This window comes from Somniosus microcephalus, chromosome 10, assembly GCF_052327205.1.
Source record: "Somniosus microcephalus isolate GS21.2 chromosome 10, FLI_Smic_1.0, whole genome shotgun sequence".
NCBI lineage: Eukaryota > Metazoa > Chordata > Chondrichthyes > Squaliformes > Somniosidae > Somniosus > Somniosus microcephalus.
Window position 1 is genome coordinate 158,202,117 of NC_140996.1, and position 18,119 is coordinate 158,220,235.

General features: G+C 45.5%; 1 protein-coding gene across 1 annotated transcript in view; it reads left to right on the forward strand.

Annotated features, from left to right (window-relative positions):
* Window positions 1–18,119, forward strand: part of LOC147111791 (E3 ubiquitin-protein ligase SH3RF3-like) — a 442,366-nt gene that overhangs the window by 304,646 nt on the left and 119,601 nt on the right. The window contains exons 2-3 of the mRNA XM_085999027.1: window positions 1,164–1,439; window positions 12,772–12,867. Coding sequence (XP_085855153.1) covers window positions 1,164–1,439; window positions 12,772–12,867 — 372 coding nt within the window. The remainder of the gene's footprint in view (window positions 1–1,163; window positions 1,440–12,771; window positions 12,868–18,119) is intronic.

Here is an 18,119-nt window from a genome sequence, read left to right on the forward strand (position 1 = left end):
TATTTGCACCACACAATTGCCAGGCAATGACTATCTCCAACAAGCGAGAGTCTAACCACCACCCCTTGACATTCAACGGCATTACCATCTCTGAATCCCCCACCATCAACATACCGGGGGTCACCATTGACCAGAAGCTTAACTGGTCCAGCAACATAAATACTGTGGCAACAAGAGCAGGTCAGAGGCTGGGTATTCTGCAGCGAGTGTCTCACCTCCTGACTCCCCAAAGCCTTTCCACCATCTACAAGGCACAAGTAAGGAGTGTGATGGAATACTCTCCACTTGCCTGAATGAGTACGGCTCCAACAACACTCAAGAAGCGCGACACCATCCAGGACAAAGCAGCCTGCTTGATTGGCACCCCATCCACTACCTTAAACATTCACTCCCTCCACCACCAGTGTACCGTGGCTGCAGTGTGTACCATCTATAAGATGCACTGCAGCAACTCGCCAAGGCTTCTTCGGCAGTGCCTCCCAAACCCGCAACCTCTTCTACCTAGAAGGACAAGGGCAGCAGGCGCATGGGAACATCAACACCTCCAAGTTCCTCTCCAAGTCACACACCATCCTGACTTGGAAGTATATCGCCGATCCTTCATCATCGCTGAGTCAAAATCCTGGAACTCTCTCCCTAACAGCACTGTGGGAGTACCTTCATCACATGGACTGCAGCAGTTCAAGAAGGCGGCTCACCACCACCTTCTCAAGGGCAATTAGGGATGGGCAATAAATGCTGGCCTTGCCAGCGATGCCCACATCCCATAAACAAATAAAAAAAAACTGTTTTGCAATACAAAATGTTGGAATAATAGAATCCAATTTATTCCATTTCATATATTTTGTTGAATTGGAGATTCCTAATTGTGAGAGATTCCTAATTCAGATCTCTGATGCAGAGCGGCTCATATGGTGGTATTATTTGAAATCATTGCTTTTAACAGAGATTCAAGGCACTTCAGAACTTTGAGAGTAAGATTAGGCACTTACTGCCATGGTAAACTCTATTGTGATACAAGCACCAATTAATTACATTCCAGCAAAACCAGCTGAACAGTTAAACTGAATGGTTTTAGAAAAATAAAAATGATTTAGTTCTAAAGTATCTATTTACTGTGTACCTGTAGTAAACATTAATCATTGCTGTGCTTTGGGTTTCAGAGCATTCCACAGTTACCGTGTGCTAAGGCTCTCTACAACTATGAAGGGAAGGAACCTGGCGATCTCAGGTTCTGCAAAGGTGACCTCATCATTCTACGACGTAAGGTGGATGAGAACTGGTATCATGGCGAGCTGAATGGTACCCATGGCTTCTTCCCAGCTAGTTATATTCAATGCATCAAGCCTCTTCCACAGCCGCCTCCTCAGGGCAAAGCACTTTATGACTTTGAAGTAAAGGATAAAGAGCAAGATAAGGACTGTTTGACTTTCTCAAAGGTAAAATAATTATTTAACAGATATACCAAACATTTGTTTTTAACCTAGAGGTGCTTTACACTTACTCAGCTAGTACATTATCATAAATTGGGCTTCGAAGTATCTCCAGCCTCTGGAGGCATTGGGGAGCATGATAAACAAAGATTTTTTTGAGCAATCTAACAATAATGTTGTATTGCTACAGCAGATGTTTGTATTCCTTCAAAAGCTAGATAAGTAAAGTGCTTGTCCTCCTGTGTTTTACAGAAATGATGGTAGTAGTAAAAAAAAATCAACAAATGTCAATCAACCCATCTACCATTCCATGTTATATGATCTACTTACCAGCATACATTCCCAAGCCAGTTTTTGCTGGCTGGTACAGACCTTCCTCTGACATTGGGGGAGTCTGCAGGTAGAAAATTAAAATTATGTAAACAACTTTTCAATAAGTGTGCATGCTCAGTTGTTTTTTGTGTTGCCACTGGCACTGTGAAATATGCCCTGCACTGTAAACTGGGTGGATTTAGAGCACTGTCTGCTTTAGCACATGCTGGAAGCAGTTTTGAATGCAACATCGCTTTATGCTGGGATCCAATTACGAGCATAGAGTTCAGCCAGCGGTAGTATTTGGGCAAACGTCGGGCCCAATGTGACCAACACTTTTCAGTTTAAATAAGGTAATGTAACAGACAGTTTTCACACATGGGCAAGATATGAATGACTAGTTGGTTTCCCAATACGACTTTAGTATCTGAACAATCTACTGAGATAATTCTTTAACTACTTTACATTTACTTCAAAATATCTTAAGAAGCTTCTCTCTCAATTCATTCCACATCCATTAAACATTACCTCTGAACGCCTAGCTTCAATTCCACACAAAGTTCCAATGTGGTATTGAGGTTACACTCTGTTTACACCACACTCTTACTTTTGGTTATGTTCTCTTGAGTGCACAGACTCCAAGACAGTTCTGGTTCGGCCCTAGTTATATCTCACTCCATGAAAATCTTTTATGCTTCATCCTTGGATCAGTTCAGAATATGTTGTGCACCAGCATAACGATACCCTACACATCATTGTGTTATATATTTATGAATGAATCATGCAATCTTAAATCAAATATGGATTGAAGTTATACGGCAGCCAGATGCTGGGCAAATTTGGTAGAAACCAGGTGGTGACTAGTTTGGAAAGAAATCATGGTAGTTACATACTGCCAATTTAATATTGCCATCTAAAGATCCTAAAATTGGCATTTGGTCTCGCCATCCGGCTTGTTTTGTTTTAATGTTCTCCATCTCTATGGGAATACATCTCCAATCTAGTGTGTGGTATTCTATTGTTCTGCACAGTATGCCAATGCCCTGTGACGTCCCTCTGTCTATCACTCTTTCCCAGTTCTATCCAAACTGTTCTTGTTTTTCCAAATCTGCTTAGTAGGTAAATAGGAATTGAATTACAAAAATAATGAATGGTTTAGTTCCTATTGTGAATTTAGATAATTAGAAATAAATGGAACCCATTTTTAAAAGTGGCTCATTGCTGATATTGATTTCACTAAGTGTGGAATTTCCTCCATTGTTGTTGTTTTGAATGACAGGAAAAGCTTTTAATGGGATGTCAAGTTTGGCTGTCCATTCGATGGCCTCCTGAGGAGCCGAGTGCAGAAATGAGGTACCTCCCGCAACAGATCTTAGTGGACAGGTTGATGTGATGTGTTCCATTGTCTGGGACTCATGGCCACAGTCACATTTCAGGTCATCCCTCATCTTCCACTTGTGGAGCAGATGGCCGCATCGTCCATGCCCTGTGCGGATTATGTTGAGCGCTGTCTACTGTCTTTGAGGGAGGTCAAAGCCAGGAACCTCTGCTGTTGAATCAGTGATGAGGTGTTGGTTCTTTATGTTTCATGCATCCCACGATTCCGTCCATCTGGATAATGGGTCGATACCAGCTACATAAATATTGGCTGCTGTTTCCCAGAATGGCCGGCGCGATTTTAAGCACTTTCGTGGTGGGTTTTTCAAGTCTTCATGAACGGGAAGGTCAGTGGTGCTCCTGATTTTTTCCATCTCACGGAGCACGGTGGTGTCGGGACAAATGTCAGGCGGGGCAATGTGGGACAGCACCAGGAGGCACTCAGTTGGAGTGGACTTGAGCATCCCTGACACCGTTCTCATGGTGGCTTGCAGGACCATGAGGCACAGCAGTATTCTGCAGCAACGTAGACTAGGGCCACTGTTGCAGTGCAAAGTGTTCTGGACTGTGCTCCCCCATGATGTTCCAACAAGTGTCCGGACCAGGTTCACCCTTGTTTTTACTTTTTGGCTGGTGACGTAAGAAAACTACTAGGCACTTGGTCAGAGTATTAAACAAGGCTTTAATCGACTGTTTCACAACATGGAAGTCTAGTTATCCTTCACTAGTTCCTGTTTACAAAATGTCCCTGAGCAAGCTGGGCCCGTGCCCGAGTATTTATACTCTCCCTGGACAGCACCACCAGCAGGCTGCCCAGTATATTTCATAAGTCATTTCTACATGACTGGCACGATTTATGTCATTCTTCCCGCCTGAAAGATTGGAAGTCCGGTGGCTTCTTTCTACTGAATTAGTTGGACTAAGAATAGATGCAGTCATTTGGATCTCCCTCGGTAACCAGAAGGCACGTCTCCTCGGACCGTGTTTTGGTCCCTGGGTCGCTTAGTTCGTACCAGCGGGCTGGCAGAGTCCATGTCGCTTTGATCAACCTGAGGGGGACTGGGGAGATCGTGGCTCCGGGTGCATTTGGATATCTGTTGGTGGATGGAAGGCACGTCTCCTCGGACCGTGTTTTGGTCCCTGGGTCGCTTAGTTCGTACCAGCGGGCTGGCAGCATCCGTGTCACCTTGATCGACCTGAGGGGGACTGGGGAGATCGTGGCTCTGGGTGCGGGCCCCCACAGGCGCAGAGCTGGCTTCACCCTGCCCAGTAGTCAGCGACTGACCGGCGTCCTGACTTCGGGTGGCCATCCCGCGGGGAGCACTCTGTTCTCCGGGTTGATCCAGCGGAATAGCTGGCAGATCCCTTGACATCCCGGGTAGGGCGTCATCCTCAGAGGAGCGCAGGGTATTGGCGTCATTGATATGGGTCCCACCATCGATTGGGTCCATGGGACCGGTTGGGCAGGGAGCCAGATCCTGGAGTGACACTGCGGATTCCCGGCCATCAGGGTACCGCACGTATGCGTACGTGGGATTAACATCCGTCAGTTCCACTTTGTCGGTGAGGGGATCACGCTTAGAGGATCGGACGAATCTTCAGAGTAGCACGGGGTGAGGAGCTGCCAACCATGATGGTAGGGACATCCCATGAGTGGAGCAACGCTGGAACCTGAAGAATCGTTCGTGAGAGTTGGTGGATGTAGAAAGAAGAGACCTGATGGAATGCAATGCATCAGGGAGCATAGTTTCCCACTGCTGGTCTGATAGCTTGTGTGACCTCAGTGCAAGACGAACAGCATTCCAAATGATAGCGTTGTATCTCTCAACCTGTCCGTTTCCAATAGGATGATACGGTGTCGTTTTACTTGTGGCGATTCCCCGTTGGGAAAGATAACTTTTGAGTTCGCTTGACATGAAGGAGGGACCCCGATCAGAGTGGATAAAATTGGCCGTACCACAAAGGGAAAAGACCTGATCGAGGCATTTGATCACTGTGGAAGTAAGCATAGTGGGACAGGGGAAAGCAAAGGGAAAGCATGAATATTCGTCCACCATAGTAAGCAAGTAGGTGTTTCGCGTTGAGGATGGTAGTGGCCCTTTAAAGTCAATGCTGAGTCGCTGCATAAGCTGTGTAGCGTGTATGAACGAGCCATCCGACGGACGGAAGAATTGCAGTTTTAATTCCACGCAAATTCTACAAGTGGAACATGTTTTTCTCACGTCTTCCGTAGAAAATGGGAGACTTTTAGATCGCACAAAGTATAACATCCAAGTAACGCCAGGATGGCATAAGTCAGTATGAAGATCCGCAAGAGTCGAAGTTGACATGGAAGAGCAGAATGCACGCGTGAGGGTATCCGGGGCCACATTCTCTTTGCCGGGTCGATAATGTATGGTGTAGCCAAAGGCGGCCAAAGCCATCCTCCAGAGCTGTATTTTGTTATTCTTGATCTTAGTGCGTTTCCGGTTATCCAGCATAAAGGCCACGGAGCGCTGATCGGTTATAAGTGTGAAATGGCGACGAGCGAGAAAATGACTCCATTTACGTACTGCTTCGATGATGGCCGTAGCCTCCTTCTCGACAGGAGGATAATGGAGCTCGCTACCCTGCAAAGTTCTGGACAGAAATGCAACGGGTCGACCACCTTGATTCAAGGTAGCCGAGATCGCCACATCCGATGCATCGCACTCGACCACGAAAGGGAGATTTTCATCAATGGAACGAAGCGTGGCTTTTTCCAGTTGTTGCTTGAGGAGGTCGAAAGCTGAAATAGCCGTTGCCTTCAACAGAAATGACTTTGCGTGAAGCAGGGGCTGGATCTTGTCGGAAAAGTGGGGTCTCCACTTCGCATAATAGGCGAACATGCCGAGGGCCCGATGAAGAGAGCCGAGATTCGTAGGAGGAGGGAGCTCCTGAAGTGGACGAAATCGCTCCGGATCTAGTTTGATGACACCATTGCCCACCCAGTAGCCAAGGATGTTGACTGATGGTACTGATTTCACAGATTTGGACTCATTTAAGGTTAAGTTGCGACGACGGAGAACGTCAAGAAATTTCTGGAGGTTGGCATCGTGCTCCTTCTGGTCATGACCAGCAATGGTGATATTATCCAGATATGGAAAAGTGTCCGTTAAGTTCTCCTGTTTGACTAGGCTGTCCATTGCCCATTGGAAGACGGCCACCTCATTGGTGACCCCAAATGGAAGGCGACGAAACTGGTAAAGCCGACCATTGGCCTCAAAGGCCATATACTTTTTGTCAGAGTTCTTTAACGGTACTTGATGGTGTGCGCTCTAAGTCAAAAGTTGAAAATACTTTGTAGTAGGCAAGGTTATTGACCATGTCATCGATGCGTGGTAGTGGGTAGGCATCCAGGTCGGTATACTGGTTAATAGTTTGCGAGTAATCGATGCAAAGACGTTTCTTGTGTTGCTTCAGAGGATTTTTAACAACGATGACTGGAGCCCGCCAGGAAGATGAACATGGCTCAATGATACCGTCAGCTAGAAGGCGAGAGATCTCTGCCTCGATAAAGGATAGATCATCTTGGCTGAAACGTTGTGATTTCGTGACTATGGGCTTACATCGGGGGGAAAGATTGGCAAACAAGGAGGGCTCGTCGAGCGAAGTCGCCGAAAGCACACAAAACGGTACTTTGGAAATAGTAAGCTCCGGTTTTGACCCTCCAAACTCAAAAGTGAGTCTTTTGTGTTGTTTCTGGAAATCCTGACCCAGGAGCACATCACTGCATAGTATTTTGAGCACCCTGAGCCGGGTGGAGGAATAAGTGTGGCCATTGAGAATAAGGTCGACAAGACAAAAGCCGGAAGAGTTGGTGGTCAGTGTCGTCAGAGCCATTGCAATTTCCCTGTCCGAGGGGTAAATACGCAGTTTTAACTTACTGACAGCCTGCTCGCTGATGAAGCTGTCAGAGCTGCATGAGTCGATTAGTGCACTCAAAATGTGTCCATTTACCGAAACCTTCGTGGCTGCATGGGACAGGCTTTAGGGAAAAACAGCTGTGATGGAAGGAGGAGCAGTTTTACCCTTGACAGTTGTAACCTTAGTAGTGGCTCTTGGGGGAGGAGCAGTTTTATAGATAGCAGCTGTAACCTTAGTAGTGGTTCTTGGGGGAGAAGCAGTTTTATAAATAGCAGCTGCAAAAGTAACAGGGGCTCTTGACCAGTATACCTTAGAAAAATTACCTTTCTTACTAACAGAGGCTCTTGACTGACATACCTTAGAAAAGTGACCTTTCTTACTAACAGAGGCTCTTGACTGAAATACCTTAGAAAAGTGACCTTTCTTACTGCAATGACTGCAGGTTGCGTTACGAGCAGGACAAAATTTCCTATAGTGGGATGAACCTCCACAGAAGAAACACTTCCTTCCAGATTGCCAAGATGCCGCTAGGGCAGGGTCATCATCAGTGAGGGCTTCTAGGGTAGGGTCATCATCGGCTAGGATAGAGTAGTCATCAGTGAGAGATTCTGCCCGAGGCCCATTGGCGGAGTCACCAAAAGTGATAGCAGCAGTCCGTGCACGCGGTAAAAGATAGGCATCTGCATTTTTTTTGCTAAGTCCAGAGAACATGCCTGGTCATAGGCAGCTTGTAACTTGAGGGTTTTATTCTCCAACAGACGCTGGTGTATGAAAGGAGACGCAGTTCCGTTAATAAAGGAATCACGAATTAACTCCTCCTGGTACTGCTCAGCTGAGACAGCTTTGAGATTACAATCCTTGCCGAGCCTGTGAAGCTTTTGAAGGAATTCGTCAAGTGATACCCCGGGTTGTTGTCAAGTTGTGGCCAGTAGATGCCGAGCAAAAATTTTGTTTGGGGCCTTAACATATAGTTGCTGTAGTATTTGGATAGCAGAGTCATAGTCTACACAGTCTTCGATATAGTCAAACACATGAGGGGATACATAACTGGCAAGTGTCTCTAACTTATCAGGAACATTCTCACCACACACCCTGAGGAAGTTGCTGAAGGTACGATTCCAGTGTTTCCATACCTTAGCCGTTGTAGGCGAATTCGGGTCCAGGTCAAGACGGGCGGGTCGGAGTAGTTTCTCCATGATGGATTGATTACTACCTCTGGTTCCCTTCTACCATTTGAGTCGTAGCTGTCTGTTCCCAAAACCACTCAGAGCGTGGAGCAGCAAACAGTCGATTAAATTGTCGTAAAAAAACTACTAGGCACTTGGTCAGAGTATTAAACAAGGCTTTAATCGACTGTTTCACAACATGGAAGTCTAGTTATCCTTCACTAGTTCCTGTTTACAAAATGTCCCTGAGCAAGCTGGGCCCGTGCCCGAGTATTTATACTCTCCCTGGACAGTGCCACCAGCAGGCTGCCCAGTATATTTCATAAGTCATTTCTACATGCGATTTATGTCAGCTGGTGTTGCTGAGATGAGGCCGACAGCTAAGAGTCTTGTCCAGGGTGATGCCCAGGTATTTTGTGTGCAGTTCATGGGAAAGTCGCCTTCTGCAGAATGAAACGCTGAGTTCTTTCCCAGCGGTGTTGTTCAGATGGAATGCCGACACAGCTGTTTTCTCTGAATTGGGGCGGAGGCATTGGGTCCGAAAGAAGCGTTCCAGTAGGTCCAGGTCGCTTGTTAGCGTCCTACTTGCTTCCTCTCGCGTTAATGCCTGCGTCAGCAGTACTATATCATCGGCATATGCAAACTTCCAGGATTTGGTGCAGGCCGTATAGATGTTGAAAAAGGCCGGTGCGTGCACTGACCCCTGTGGCAGACTGCTTTGAGCGTCTGTGTTCGGCTGGTCTTGTCACTAAGGTAGATGAGAAACTTATGGTTGCTCGTTAGGATGTTGATAAGCCTGAGGGTCTTGCAGCATTGGATGATTATTAAAAGCGTCAGTAGCAGGCCTTCGCGCCAGTCAGTGTTGTATGCCGATGACAAGTCTATGAAGGCAGCTTCAGTCTTCAGCTGCTTCTGGAACCCTGCCTCAGTGTTGGTATTGAGTGGAAGGACCTGGTCAGAGTAGCTTCTTCCCTCTCAGAAGCCCACTTGCTCGTTTGAGAGGGTGGCTTCTAAAGCCGGTTTTATCCAGTTAAGGATGAGCCATTTGACCACCTTGTAGACCGTAGACAGCAGGGCGATGGGGTGGTAGCTTTTGGGATCGTTGGCTGGTTTTCCTAGCTTTAGGATGGCAATGGCTTTGGAATGGTGCCAAACTTCTAGGATTATCCCAGCATCAAGGATGTTGGAGGCGAAGTAACAACAGAAAATGCTGGAAACACTCAGCAGGTCAGGCAGCATCCGTGGAAAGAGGAGGCGAGTTTGGCCAGCCACATCCATCCATTTAGGCCCTGGTTCTTGAGAAATTCTGGATAGATGCCATCGATGTGATGAGGAGCTGATGACAATCTACACATGGTCTCTCCCTGTGTGTGCTAGTTCACTGAGAACTTGTCAGCTAATGTCATCAAGAACACGACCGAACGCCCGAAAGCGGCCTCCCAGTCTGAGAAACATGAAAGCATTGAACATGTCAACCAAAGGTTCCTTTCAGGACCAACCAACCAAGATAGCTGGCCCAGCACTCTGCATTTATCAACTCAACATTAAAGGTCTATCTAGAGCGAGGTGTGCGGTCTTGTCAAGGGAACTTAGAATGCAAATGATTTCCTCCATTGGAAAAGAACGGCAAGAAAAGACCATCAGGCTCACCTCATTCATTAACACTGTAACCAAGTACATTTTCTAACCATAGTGGAGAGCAAAGAAAGTGAAAACATAAACTGCAGCTAATTCAGGGAAATTCCTCTCTGACTCCCTAAGGCAATCAAGCGAGTTCGAGGAGACAACAGGAGCACATGGACATCATAAATTACAACTAATTAGCAGCCGACCCCCGTAACTGTAAATGTACTCCTCTCATGAACTTGTTAAAATTCCACTCAAAAGATTGTACTGACACCTTATTAACATGTAGAATCATAGAATCATACAACACAGAAGGAGGCCATCCGGCCCATCGTGCCTGTGCTGCCTCTCTGAAAGAGCTACCAATTAGTCCCACTCCGCTGCTCTTTCCCCATAGCCCTGCATTTTTTTCCTTTTTAAGTAGAGATCCAATTCCTTTTGAAAGTTACGATTGTATTCCAGATCATCATAACTCACTGAGTTTTAAAAAAAATCTTCTCTCCCTCCTGGCTTTTTTGCAATTATCTTAAATCTGTGTCCCTGGTTACCGACCCTCCTGCCAGTGGAAACAGTTTTTCCCTACCTACTCTATCAAAACCCCTCATAATTTTGAACACCAATAAATCTCCCATTAACCTATTTGCTCTAAGGAGAACAATCCCAGCTTCTCTAGTCTCTCCAGATAACGTATCTGGGCATTTTGTTCCAGAGGGTGATGGTTTTTTTACAAAAAGAAATACCTCTTGGCATCTAACTTAATTCTTTACCTATGAATTTTATAGGCATGAGCTTTAGTCTACCACCTACTTCAAAAACTTATCTAACTACATTGCATCTAATTGCTTCATCATTCTAAAGCCTCAATCATATCCACTCTCCAAAGTGAATACGCTAACTCTCCGAATCTCTTCTCTTGCGTCAGAGCTGTAAGATTGGTATCGTCCTGGTCATCTTGTTCTGCACCTTCCCCTGCGCTGTAATATCTTTTACCATGTGTGGGGATCAAAACTAGACACAATGGGGTCAATTTTAACCCCATCCACCCCCTCCCCCAGCGGGAATGTTGTGGGCGAGGGGGTAAATATGGCAGGTCTGCACCGTGCTCCTGATACATTTCCACCCCCACCATCATAATTTATCTCAGAACAGACTCCGGAGGCCCACCCACCCCAGGCAGGTGGGAACATACTTTATATGGAAAAGTCACAGTCTGATGGTGTTATTAGTGCCACAACGCCAATTTAATCACAGATTCGGGAGGCCTGCACAGGGCCAACACCAAAAGCTCTACCATGGTGGGAGTTCATAGAGTGGCCAAAAGAGGACAAGCTAATTTTTTTAAAATTACTTCTCTGTGGAATCCTTGTGAGCAGGAGTACTCCCCCCAACCCAGCAAAAAGTGTTCTTGGACCTCCCCAGTCCCAGCATTTTTTCTTCCTCAACGAAACTCTCTCCCCAGCGCCAACTTCATGCCATTCCCTTGCATCCCCGGCGTGCTCAGGCTCCCGCCCACTAGTCCTGACGTTACTCCCAGCAGTTTCAGGTGGGAAACAGTGCTGGAATGTTTAAACCAGGCTCAGGAGTTTAAAAGGCCTGGGTCTCACGCTGAGCTCCCTCCTGCCCTGCACCCTGCCCATCCTGAACACCTCCTGAGTTAAAATCAAACCCATTGTTTTGTACTCAAAGCTTGTAGCAATACAACTAAAACGCTATTAGCTTTCTCTATAACCACCTCACACTGCTTGTGCACCTTTAACTAGTGATCAGCTATCAAACCCAGGTCTCTTTCTTGAGCTGTTACCTCAAATAGGTATCCCTGCATGGTATCAACGTGCGTGTAGTTTCCTAACCCCAAGGAAACTCTAGGTGTGCACTTGTCCACATGCAATTACATCTGTCACACATTGGCTAATCCGCCTAACTTATCTAAATCTGTCTGCATTGAATTAGCCATTAATTACTAACCCTCAAGCATATTTTTGTATATCTAGAAATTTAAGGATGAAGCTGATCATCACCTTATTATCTGGAAATTTAAGGATGAAGCTGCTTTGTGATCTCATTGGCTCATGGTGCTGTGCAATCCACCCTACTTACATTGCAGGGCATATGCAACACCACTCTAATACTGTGTGAAAGTTGTGACATGTTACTGAAAAGCCAAGGCCCTCAGTGCAGGACACCAGCAAGGTTTAAAAGACGTAAGGTAAATAAGGAAGTAGTGTTTAGGTGACATTGGTTTAAGAGCCTAAAGATAAGGAAAGAATGACACAGGGAGGTACAGAGTTCCACAGTTCTAAAGTCCCAGGAAAGAATGAGGTAGAGTTGAGTAGCGATGAGTCCAGATTTCAACATAGTGAGGATGCAGGAAAAAGGAAGTGTGTGCAGGAAAAAGGAAGTGTGTACAGGATGGCTATTTGTAGCTAAAGAACAACAAGAGGAAAGCACGCACGAGCATCGACAAGAGTACTACTGATAATATAGAGAAAAACAAGAAAGGTTGCAACAGAATGGCCGGAGACTTATGGTGTGGAAGGGACCACCTATCAAATGACAAGCGTGTTCTGGTATCCTGGCCAGGAGAAAGAGACAGGTGTATGGGTTTTTGGAGAGCATTGAACTCTTAGATCGGCTTGGGCTTTATAGAGTTAAAAGTTGTGGAGAGGAAAATAAGTTTCTGGTTTAATAAATAAAACCACGCTTTTGGAGGCAGCTTTAGGAATGGAAGCGAGTTTCATTGGGGCTCAGAAGAGATAGTGAGGTTAAGAATTACTATAAATCAAGAAGAACTAAAGATAATGCTGTCAAAGGTGATACTTATTGGATAAGTGAGCGATATGAAGAAACAGTGTCTTTGAAGAATCAAAAGAAACAGGATTTTCACAATACTTGAGCCTCATTTACACTACTGCTTTTATAGTTATTGTGAGATTCAGCTGACATTTTAACATGGACATCCTCTCTGCTTTCAGGATGAAATTTTGACCGTCATAAGGAGAGTGGATGACAACTGGGCAGAAGGAATGTTGGGAGATAAGATAGGAATATTTCCTCTTTTGTACGTTGAGGTGAGTCTATCAAAATATTAGCAACTTACCCTATATTTTAAAGTGTCAGATTTGTAATACTTTTATGTGACCTATAACCAATGCTTTTGTACATCAGTCAACAACATGGCCACTAACTTGCATTGGTTTGTATTACAGTGACTGCTGAGGTTGGTGGGCTTTTTCACTTTACCTCAGGAAGTTGGAAGCAGAGGTTGAAGGTCAAAGATCATGTTGCTCAACTAATTTTTTGGGAGATATTGGTGGGATTTTGTGGATTTCGGGTGAGTTGGAGAGTGTCATCATTTTGAGGCCTGGGCTATTTTAACTCCCAGGCCTCATTTGCATTCCATCAGCCAGTTGCCCACCCGAAATGGGCAGAGCAAGGCTGGCTTTGGGCAGGTCAAAATTCCGGGGCCTGGAGGCTACCCACTGGCACCAAGGTAAGTTGTGGGAGGTCGGGGCTGGGAAGCGGGGTACAGCCCGGGGCACGCCAGCTGCTCCTGGCCCCACCAAAGAAAGTTTTTGAACAGCTTAGAGGGCTTCCTCTACTTCCCCTCAAGGCTTTACTGAGTGGGGTCAGTCACTGGCAAGGCCAGCATTTATTACCCTTCCCTAATTGCCCTTGAGAAGGTGGTGGGGAGCCGCCTTCTTGAACCGCTGCAGTCCATGTGTTGAAGGTACTCCCACAGTGCTGTTATTAGGGAGCTCCAGGATTTTGACCCATTGATGATGAAGGATCAACGATATACTTCTAAGTCAGGATGGTGTGTGACTTGGAGGGGAACTTGGAGATGGTGGTGTTTCCATGCACCTGCTGCCCTTGTCCTTTTGGTAGAAGTGGTTGTGGGTTTGGGAGGTGCTGCCAAAGAAGCTGTTGAATGTCAAGGGGCAGTGGTTAGACTCTTGCTTGTTGGAGATAGTCATTGTGTGGCACGAATGTTACCTGCCACTTATCAGCCCAACCCTGAATATCGTCCAGGTCTTGTTGCATGCGGGCATGGACTGCTTCCTTATCTGAGGCGCTGTGAATGGCGCTGAACACTGTGCAGTCATCAGCGAACATCCCTATTTCTGACCTTATGTTGGAGGGAAGGTCATTGATGAAGCAGCTGAAGATGGTTGGGCCTAGGACACTGCCCTGAGGAACTCCTGCAGCGATGTCCTGGGGCTGTGATGATTGACCTTCAAGCACCACAACCATATAGAAATAGTAATGTGTTCCTGCTCTCAAACCCTTACTTTGAGATGACTGTTGGGTTTTGTAAGACATACACTGCATTTTTTTAAACTAATCTATACATAAAAGCCTTGAGTCCGCTTCTGTCTGTGACCATCAGATTTCAGGCTTCACAGTTGGCCACACATGCACAATTCTGCGTCACACATGCATCTGATTAGTTCAAAGTTCACACTCCTAAAACAGCAACAAATCACCACTGGACAGATAAGGAATGTACCAATAAATACCAAGAGTGTACAAAAACTAAAAGTCAAGAATCCGCAGTCAGCAAACCGCTTCCAATAAAACCATCAGTGAGAAGCAACAAATTCACTCAAAATATTTTTCAAAAATCGTATCATTTGCTAACGTGTTTTGCCAGTAACCAGAAGCATAATGCTACAAATAAAGTTTCTAACATAATAAACACATTAAAAATGACATAATTCACAAAATAATTCAACTTATTTAGATAGTTGCCTTTTCTGTGTTTGAAATCTCCCTGACGTTCCTTCTCCTCTACAGTTACAGTGCTGCTAATATACAGGGGCCTGAGGAAATCTTCTCCCACGGTGTGTTTTGGGTTTAAATGGCTGTTATTGGAGAGAATGACCTTCCACATTCCAATCCAACTGTGAAATTGCATAGCGTGGGCCTGTTGCAGACCTGCCAGGCTTCATGAAATGCAGGAGCCTGCTGAAGTGTAAATGTTGTGACAGTGCAGCTACAGTGTGACCAGACAGTGGGAACAAGGAATAAATCAAGTGTAATTAATTTTTTGAATAAAAAAAAAACTTGCTGGAGCGATCCCAAGGCTGACTGAGTCACTCACTTCAAAGCAGCGAGGTTTCCTGCTGCCGGGAGAGTGAGAAAGAGGCAGCAGCTTATTGTAAGTGCCCTGATTGCATCTTCATCATACTAAAAGTTACAGAAGAAAAATTAAACTGCTGTGAGCAATTGGTTCACTTGGAGTGGTCTCGGTTATTGATGCTACTGGTCATTCGCACTTAGGAAAAAATGATTGAGTTGGCAACTGGGTAAGAGAGCTGAGGGGGAAGGGGGAGTTACAAAATAATATGGGTGCAAGACAGTAAAAAAAGTGGTTGAGTTGAAAGCCCTACTGTCAGTGAAACCAGTAAAACACTCACTCGTGATGCCGTTGTCTGAGATTTGAAGTCCAAGGCCACTTGCACCCAAAATTGATGGAATTCTACCCAATGTTCCCTTTATTTTTTTGGGGGGGGATGCAGCCCCTTTAAGGGGCTGTGCGGCCCAATCACAGTTTTGCGCATAAAACTTTACATTGAAAAAGCCGGTCCTAGGCTGTGCGGGACCAGCAGAGAGCTGCGTGGCCGCGCAACTTATAGGGAACGATGGTTGCACCTATTTATACCACCTCACAGTTTAAACTAGATTCATTTTTGCTCCAATTTATACTGCATCCATCAATCATGGTAGATTGGGAGAATCTGCTCAGTTTATCGCGCCTGCCCTCCGATGTTTCCCGTCTTCCCCTTTAAGGTACTGCTGCAGACCCATGACGAGCGCCTGTCTCCCCGGATGTCCTGACCTCCCAAACGGTGAGCTGCTTATAAGCAGCACCTGTTCTACTTAAATGAGGCCCAACTATTGAAATTGATAGGGCCTCCCACTGATGTCATCAGGTAGAGAGCGCTCCCTGCCTGCCCAATGTGCGCTCAATGCAAAAATCAATTCCATAATCTCTGCAGGTTTACTGAGAAATAACTTGCAGTTGGTTAGCATGAAATTCTGTGTCCAGTGCAAACCATATTTCCACCAGGTTTGGTGGCTTTGTTCCCATCCTCTAAGGCAGAGACGGTTAGTCTTGCGCAAAAAAATGCAAAGTATAGAAAAGTGCGTTTGGCACGGAATTGAAGAGGAAAAGGGTGGGAGGGCTAGAGTCCATTTCCTGTTCACAATGATTTGTGCAGCAATTAAAGCCGCAGTCCTCCACCTTTTAAACTTTTTGAAGTATTTGCCAAGTTCAGCATTCCCACAGCAAATCATTTTTCCTCGAGCTGCTATGTTTAGATTAACATATTTAAAAAATATACAGTCCACTCTTAATTCAAAGTTCCTCCATTCAGATTATTTGTCAATTCAGATTTTTTTTAGACCTAAGTTCACACTTTGTTGTGTTATTTGCATCGCTTAATTCAAATTATTAGGCAATTAAAATTTTTTTTAGTGGAGAAGTGATTTTAAGTTATTAGGAGTAGATTCTGAAGCCAAAGTTAAGTTTTCAGTGTGTTCTAAGCACTGTTTATAATATGGAGTCGGGCAGTAAAGTTGTGAATCATAAGTGGCTGCCATAATTCTGGACATATTCCAGCCCCCTCATTTTGTAAAGCAGTGCCCACCTCTTCAGACAGTTTGGGAGTCTGGCAGGAAATGCACTGACTCCACTTTTCAATGCTTTGAATGAAAATAGTACTTTGAAAAATGCTCCACCCTATGACCTCAACACTGAGCTGAGAAGTAAATAATGGCAGCATAGTTCATACACATTGATAACCTAAGTATTACATTGAATCCTTTTCTTTTTGCCAGTTTTCTCCCTGGCCATATTCTCCTCTCTCCTGGCTTCTTGCTGTGGTATCATTTCACAGAGGCTGAATGTCCTCTGGTACCTTGCCCAATTGTCCATTATTTATGAGTGAGCCTTGACCGTGAGTGTCGGCAAGCTGTTTTGACAGCATGATCCTCTCTTCATCTGCCATCTACACACCTGCAATCCCAGCAGGAATTGTTGGGTAGTGGTCAGTTGTGGGAATCCAGGCCAATTTTACTCTCCCTAGGCCAAGAGCGTACAGGCAATTATATTACCCCTAATGCCATCTCAGCTGAAACAAGCTAACTCAGCATGGACTGCGGATTAAACCTAAGATCTTCCTGCATGGCTCAGTTATTTGCTGGATAGACTTGCTGAGCCTTTAGTGGACCCAGATTGAGTCTTTTAAAGGCTCTTAGCATGTTAACATTTTCCTCCTGAGTGTTTCTTCATTTTCTGAGATATTTGCATTTTAATGTACTCAGAAAACCCAAGTTGAGATCCTTCACCAATTGGCTCTATTTGTACTCAGCGACTCCCCAGAGGGAAAGTTATGCCAGACGTTGTTGGTTTATCTGTGGGTGCGAGTAAGGAAAAAAAACTACATGGGCAGGTGCTACTGTTGTCATACCTGGGGCTATAACAATAACAACAACTTGTATTTATATAGCACCTTTATCATAGTGAAGTGTCCCAAGGTGCTTCACAGGACTGTTATAAAACAAAATTTGACACCGAGCCACATCAGGTATTAGGGCAGATGACCAAAAGCTTGGTCAAAGAGGTAGGTTTTAAGGAATGTCTTAAAGGAGGAAAGAGAGGTAGCGAGCTGGAGAGGTTTAGGGAGGGATTTCCAGAGCTTAAGGCCTAGGCAGCTGAAGGCATGGCCACCAATGGTTGAGCGATTATAATCAGGGATGCTCAAGAGGCCAGAATTAGAGGAGCGCAGATATCTTGGAGGGTTGTGGGCCTGGAGGAGATTACAGAGATAGGGAGGGGCAAGGCCATGGAGGGATTTGAAAACAAGGATGAGAATTTTAAAATTGAGGTGTTGCTTAACCGGAGCCAATGTAGGTCAGCGACCACGGGGTGATGGGTGAACGGGACTTGGTGCGAGTTAGGACACGGGCAGCAGATTTTGGATCACCTCAAGTTTACGGAGGGTAGAATGTGGGAGGCCAGCCAGAAGTGCTTTCAGTCAAGTCTAGAGGTAACAAAGGCATGGATGAGGGTTTCAGCAGCAGATGAGCCGAGACAGGGACAGAGTCGGTGATGTTACGGAGGTGGAAATAGACGGCCTTAGTGATGGCGTGGATATGTGGTCGGAAGCTCATTTCAGGGTCAAATATGACACCAAGGTTGCAAACAGTATGGTTCCGCCTCAGACAGATGCTAGGGAGAGGGATGGAGCTGCTGGCTAGGGAATGGAGTTTGTGGTGGGGACTGAAGGCAATGGATTCGGTCTTCCCAATATTTAGG